General features: G+C 35.5%; 1 protein-coding gene across 1 annotated transcript in view; it reads right to left on the bottom strand.

The window, feature by feature from the left end:
* LOC122261076 (zinc metalloproteinase-disintegrin-like NaMP) overlaps nt 1-7,500 on the bottom strand; it is a 54,416-nt gene that overhangs the window by 2,063 nt on the left and 44,853 nt on the right. The window contains exons 14-15 of the mRNA XM_086541365.1: nt 6,466-6,664; nt 3,874-3,973 (exon numbers count right to left, since the gene is read on the bottom strand). Coding sequence (XP_086397491.1) covers nt 3,874-3,973; nt 6,466-6,664 — 299 coding nt within the window. The remainder of the gene's footprint in view (nt 1-3,873; nt 3,974-6,465; nt 6,665-7,500) is intronic.

Genomic DNA, 7,500 nt, shown 5'->3' with positions numbered 1-7,500 from the left:
AGAGGTTTTGTAAGGTTTCACAGTTCGGGAAAGAGAGACAAGCACTGAGCATATGGTTCGAGAATATGTCATGCAGTCGTCATGCAGGGAAGGGAACAAAGAGTTAAGGAAGAAGGATTTGGATAAAGGATAGAAAAGAATAACTGGGATAGGCAGATGGTATGCTAAAGCCGTAGCTAAATATATGCTAACAATAAAACACTTAAAAAAAAAATAGGTCTAGAATGAATTGGGTATACAACTTCACTTGAACACAGGCTAATATTTCAGAAGCATAAATAATGATAATATTCATCATCATAATAACACCATGTAAAACATGAAGAACCTGGGTTCTACCATTACAAAAAAAAAGAAGAAAGAGGCATTCACTTTCACGTCAATTAGCGTGTCATCCTAATGTTCATATGGAAAGAAAGAAATATGTGATACTAGTCAATTACCTATCAAAATATCAAGCTGAGATCTAATCTTCTATTGCGTCAGACATACTGAAAGCTTAATTAGTAGCTTTAAAATACAATCAGATTTCTATGAAAGTGTCTGTTGGAAACTACATTACAGAAGATTATCTTCCATCTAAGTTAACTAGTAATGTGCTCACCAAAAAAAAGGATATATATTTATCAATCATCTGACATACTATCTACAAGTGAACTACTGTGTCACTGAATTCTGCATGTACACTGGTCACTTCTGAACACAGACTCAATCAACAAATCAGATAATGAACACTCTCATAATAGCATGCTACAAGCATACCATCTGCCCATTATACCTGTACTTTCAACCAGGGGTACAAATTGCCAGTATTAGAAGCAGTAATTCATTTTATACTCTCTACAAAAGACTGCAAATTGTAAAATAAAATTATCAAAAGAGTCAAAAGAAGAGAACAAATATATGTTGACTTGATTATTCAAAGTGGCTAAAATGTCATTACTATATGAAACTACTCACATATATATATGTATATAATTGTTTTTTTCATGATCTTGACTCTTCGAAACAAAGTTATTAACTGTCTCTGAAGTTAAAACAATCATAATTTAAGGCACTTTTGCTTGTGACAGTGTAGCAGATTCTGAGCTTTCTGAGGTAATTCCTGTTCATTTGCTTCAAAAGCCTGACCAAAATTATATAAAAAATGCCCCATAAAAGTAATAAAAGCTGATCTCAATGAATGATTTCAATTATCTTAATCAATAATATCTATTTTTCTTTCTATTTCTTCTGGGAAAATAACGAAATGACGAGAGATCAGCGATTGTGAGAAAAGTGTAAAAAGCAAAGGGGCTTTTTTTCCTTGAAGCGTAAATTTCTGGAAATGAACGAAAATGAACCTTATGGCAGACACCCCAAAGGCTCATAATCGCTGTTTTTCGTCACGTTTTCATTTTGGCATGCACTATCTACCTCTATCAAGTTTTCTCTTGGTTTGAAATTAAGTAAAGTCAAAGAAAAAGTTTCAAAGGTTGTCTTTTCTGACTTGGCTGTTTAGAGGAAACCCGTGTTTTTTTGTTCTTTTGTATCTATATTTTTTTCCCTGGGTATGATTCTGTTATTATTTACTGCATATAGTACCCTCTTGAAAGGACACTGTGTAATTTCACATAACACATTTATTCGTCAGGAAAATATGTATGCTTAAAATCTTTGACTACATCTATCTATTTATCTATCTTTATATATATATATATATATATATATATATATATATATATATATATATATATACATAAATACATAAATACATAAACACACACACATTATATATATATATATATATATATATATATATATATATATATATATATATATATATATATATATATATATATATACATATATATGTATATATATATACATATATATACATATATATATTCATATATATATATTTACATATATATATATATATATATATATATATATATACATATATATATATATATATATATATGATAGAACTTCTCAAGATAATGTAGCTGACTGAGAGCTTCCTTATGTGAGGGTACTTCTTTAAAGGGAAATTTCATTGTTGCATGCTAAGTAACGTATTATTATCCTTTCCATATGCTATTGCTGACAAGCATTACTCTACCGAAATATTGTAAATCTCTTGAGTATTAAGTCAACTAAATAGTTCAGTTTTTTTTTTTTTGTTTGTTTTTCCATGATGCTTTTTTGTGGATGCCAAAAAAACGCACAGGAAAACGCATTCTTTAAACCTTTGAATTTTCCTTACTGATAAATGAAGTTATGGCATTAGACAATAAATCACAATTATTGATGTATGACAAAATTTACACTTCTCTAAACTGGTAGTACATCTACTGATTTTTCTCATATAAAAAGGAATGGAAGTCAATTAATTCTGTGAATACCAGATGCATATACTTCTTTGTACTATTGAATATTAATTCTAAGATAATTCATAATTATGGAAAATGTGTTTATTTGTCAGGTTTCCATTGCTTCTAATGGGTTATTCTTCGGTAATGTTTCATTTTGTAGATGTATTAAATATGTAGAACCCTTTACCATGATATTTGGCCACATTCTCTCTCATCACACTGCCTATAAAAATCTACTACTGGATATTCAATAATTTTCTAGAACATGAAAATTATTTTGTGTAGCACCAATCAACTTATTAGTTCAGTTCATATGGTCTTTGATTACTTTCTTGCACAGTGTATTGTTCTGCTCATATCATGGCCATAGAAATATGTCAAAAGGTGTAGCCATTAGGAAAAAAATCATATTATTGCATAACATGTACAGTGCCTACTGTCCAATCTAAAATTGCATAGATTTCAGCAAAACTACCAACTTATTTACATTTAGTCTGTTACTGAGTCAGCTGAAAGCTGCAAGGCACAGCACAAATCATGAGCAGGAGCTTCTGATATATCAATAATACACTACTCCTTAATTAATCAATTCTATTGCTCCTCTTATTGTGTCTCTTTTCCCTGGAAGAGGGAAAGCAATCTGTGAATGACCAAAGCAAAGTTCAAAATATTTGGCTTTATCACAAAACCTCGCAAAATTGATGACGCAAATTTGGCTCCGCGGCAACTCCATGCACACGCCAGGTGGCTGAAAGAGCAACCCTTTTCTATCTCTCTATGACTAAATCTGTTAAATGCGCTCTTGCCAGATGCACCCGCGAGGTCCAGATCAATCTGCACAGGCCTCGATAGCCACAGCAACAAGCTTAGGGCATTCAGAAGACTACTGTGGATTACACCAAGCCTAATTCATGCATCTAGGCTAATATCATATACTAGAAAATGGCATACTAGGCCATACCTGAAGTCAGATGTTAATAGAAATAACATGTATATATCAACAAGGGTTTACTTGATGTTTTACTCTTACCAATGATATAGGAAGAATTGTTTAATAAAAAAAAAGTCTTCTGTTGAAAAAGATACCCAAGGCTTGAATAATACATTTGCTTTAAGGACAGGTTACTTTGGTATCGAAAGTCTTGCTAAAAACGATTTTTTTTTTTCAAAAGTTGTCCTGTGTGATATCAAACACAGTTGAAGTACAAAGTAATAATTAAGAATGCTCGCGATTGGTTGGTTTCCTCTCATAACAGTCACAGTTTCTTTGAATAAAAAACAAAAACAAAAGATAATGTGCCAATATAAAGAAATATAAAGCCAAGCATTTTGAGCGATAGATCGGGCCAGGAAAAAGAGAAGAGACAGAGAGTAGAGTGGGAATAAGGAGAGAGAGAGAGAGAGAGATGTAATGGTAGTAATAAAAAAGATAATCTAAATATTTGCTATGCTATTTTTAGACTAAGATCTTACTGACCTTAGGCACAGGGAGAAATTTTTGTGGACTACTACTGACCTGTAGCACAAAGCCATGAACGCAAACGCAAAGAACACCCCGCCCATTCCCGACACCAATCCCACCACGAGGAACACGGTGTCACTTCCCTGCTGCCCAACTGTGACGTCACAAGAGAGTCGCCACAGTCATTGGAACAGGAGATGCGAGACGTATTGAGGGTAGGGTTTGGGAGTACAGTCGGTGTGATTATAGGTGGATTGAGTGATATTTGTGCCCACAATCACGGGTTGTGCCAGCCAGGGTCAGATAGTAAGGCCACACGAGTGGTAATCAGGATGGCGTGGTGATGGTGATTCAACCAAGATGGCGGTTGTAACCAAGATGGTGGACCGAACAAGATGGCGGACCAGGCGAGTTGTTGTGAGGGGTAGGACACACAGCCACACACCACGCAGGGCGGGAAGAGAGCGAGGGGGAAACACAGGTGAGAACATGGACTCTCACAATAAAGCCCTTCACATAATATCTAGCATGTCAACATCATATCATAGCTTGTGTCCTGGCAACCCATCACTGGCTTTTAGGACCCATAGATATCTAGGATTTCTTTTCTCGCTGAACAATAACCGAACTGGAAGCTGACCATGTAAAGCTGTCTCCAACTATTGAAACCGAAAAATGATCAAAGTCGATCTGACTCCCAAAAGGACGGCTTTATATCGTGAGCTTTCGTTCTTCAATCATGGGTCGAGCATGAAATACACACTGAACATGTAAATTTTCTTGCCACATCGCAGAAAGTTGCAAGCTAAGTATGAGAATACATGAAGAGACAGAAGCACCAATCAGCAACCCAATGAGCTGAAAGTAGGTGAAAGACATCATGACAGCTGTAGGTGTCCCACGGGGACAGACGACACATTGACGCAATCCACAGATGTTCCACAGATGTTCAACACAAGAGCTTCAGTCACACGAATCCTTGCCTGATCCGTAACACCAATCACTCTCCATGACTCAAGGAAAGATAAAAAAAAAAATGCACTCTTTTTTTTCAAAGGCACATGATAATAATTGTTGTTAAAAGTATCTACAACGCAGCAGCCACGTCATGTGCTGCAATCTGCTGCATTAGCTTGCCATTGGAATGACTGTTGCCAGAGATCAGACAAAGAGAGAGGGAAAGGGGAGTAGGGGGAGTTGCCAGTTGCCACAGCCAGGCAAATGCTCCTACCAATTCATCTACAGTACGTAGCGAGGGAGTTATTTCTCATCAACGGAAATACATGGCAAAGTTACAGGGGGATGTGTGTGTGTGAGTACCTGTAGCAAACTGCTATTAGAGTAAAAAATAAGAACACGCCTCCAACTCCGCCTACAAGCAAGAGGACCATTGCCACTCTCCCGAGGCCCTCCGATTTTTCGTTTGTGTTTGCTGTCGGGGAATGTACAAGAAGCTGGTTAAAAAAAGTATGGCAGGCTCAAAGGGGTTTTCTCAATACTCTTGATACACACTTACGCTCTCACATGAAAAAAAAAGGAAAAAAAAAAATCAACAACAAAAGACAATAAATGAGATCCACACAGCTACATCTTGTTGGCTTTTTTTTTATTTTTTAGATATATCAAAATTGATACTATAAGAAAGTTCTAAGGAATGTTAGTTATTAAAAACCTTAAAAGTTTTCACCTCTTAGAAACAGTGCCATGAATTAAATCTCTGTGGTGTATATGAATGACCATTTGAAATTGATAGTCAAAATTTCTAATCATTGAAATAGCCAATCAGTAATTTTTTTTTTGTGCAAAGAAAATATATCAAATATATCAGGTAGTTAAAAAAAAGGTATTTTCGTTGCTAATCAATCATGAGTTATTTAGCGCCAATTCAATTTGAGCATATTCCAAAAGGCTTGGGCATATAACCACACTTAAGCTAACATCAAGCTTTAATTAATTCATAACTGGACAACTGAGCAAGTCAGTCACATCTGAACTGAAATGGAAAGTCTCATTCACAGTCTGTGAAGAAGGTCTGAGAGAATCAAACTCTTTAAGATTCTTAATTAAAGACAAGAGGTCACAGTGACATCATAGTCATGCCATAAATACACTGGCACTATGAATACCATCCTCTGCTTTGTGAAATCCAAAAAAATATCTATAGGGATGAAAATCTGATAATAAAAGAAGAAAAAAAAAGTCAAAACGATGAACTTTGATTAAGAAATGTAGCGTTCAGGCCAGAGAGAATAGATATCCAAGAGAACCCCTTTTCAGTTCTGAAAATACGAATTTAAGTGATATGTGAATAAAATATATATAAAAAGAAGGTCTAAAAAAGCCCCTACAAAAAATATGAAACCCTAGAGGATCGACAAAAAAACACGAAACAATAATAAACAGAAACTTCAAAATCTATATCTATTAAACCCATTCAGTAAACCAAATCAAACATTGATACGTAAAAAAAATAAAAAATAAAAGCCCGAAGGGACAAAAAGAAAAGAAATATCAAACATTCTGCATATAAATTTGAATAGATATATATATAAGTATATAAATGTATAAGCTCAATCAAAACTAATAAGACAACATTACCAATATAAAAGTGTTGTTGTTCAGCAACTGCCGAACGTTCAAGCTCACCATATTGAATGTTGCGTCCTTGCACAATATTCCAGGTGGTCGTCGGGGCTGCAGCGGTTGTCTTGCCCATGGGGTGTGGGTAAGGACTCCCGGGCTCGGGTGGGTAGGGGGTGGTGTAGATGGAGCTGTTGTCGAAAATGGAGCAGTCTGCCCCTGTCCAGCCCCGGTTGCAGTAACAGGAATTCATATTGGAGCACACCTGTTAATGTTGTTTGCGGTCAGCTAGCGAACCCTCCTTTGGCAGTGACTTTACCAATGGCTGGGCTCTTCGTCCCTGAGCTATCTTTACTATGTGGGAGGCAGTCGTTTCTTATCATGAGGACAATGACCTCTTGTTGTGGCGTTCCCTGATTGACTGTATGGTGGTTTTTTTTTTTTTTTTTTTTTTTAATCTTACTTGGGTATGTTATTCTCGTACTCTGTCAGTTGTATGTTTGGCCAGTTCTGGTGGATTTTGACTCTCTGCAAATCCACCCGTTTGTTCTTTTACTCTAATACTGCATTTCAATTTACAAAGAAGATTCTATGCAGTGAGCTAATGCATCTTTAAAATCAGCAAATTATTATTTTTTCTTTAGTTTTACAACTATTGTAGTCTAGTTTTAAGAAATTGAAATCACATCTTTATATATAAATTTACTATTAGTAAGTTGTAAGATGCAAGTTTAAAGAGATATTACTAGAACATTATATCAAAATTTTGCCTCGAAACCAAATATGGGTAGATTTAATTACAGCATTTTGCTATGGCATCCTAGAACGCTCCTTCTATATTACATTTTTGTGATCTTCAGAAAATCTTTGACGTCTCAACACAAACGCGAAGGGCAAAGAGAATATCTTTGAAACGTCATGCATGAGCTGCATAATTCATCTGGCACCACCAACTTGACCCAACTTTAAAAGGAACTCCTGACTGCATAGTTCTGATAGATCAGGGACTAAGCTATAACCTTGGACTGTCAATGGAAGTGAATAAGGGAAACATGACATCACTGCCTGCTGTGTAACTCAGGGATGCTTGTCTCTCCAATA

Source organism: Penaeus japonicus, unplaced genomic scaffold (assembly GCF_977035675.1).
Source record: "Penaeus japonicus unplaced genomic scaffold, GWHDUDI00000001_assembly GWHDUDI00000010, whole genome shotgun sequence".
Classification (NCBI taxonomy): Eukaryota; Metazoa; Arthropoda; class Malacostraca; order Decapoda; family Penaeidae; genus Penaeus; species Penaeus japonicus.
The sequence above is the reverse complement of the archived record's forward strand: the minus strand, read 5'-3'. Positions and strand labels throughout refer to the sequence as shown.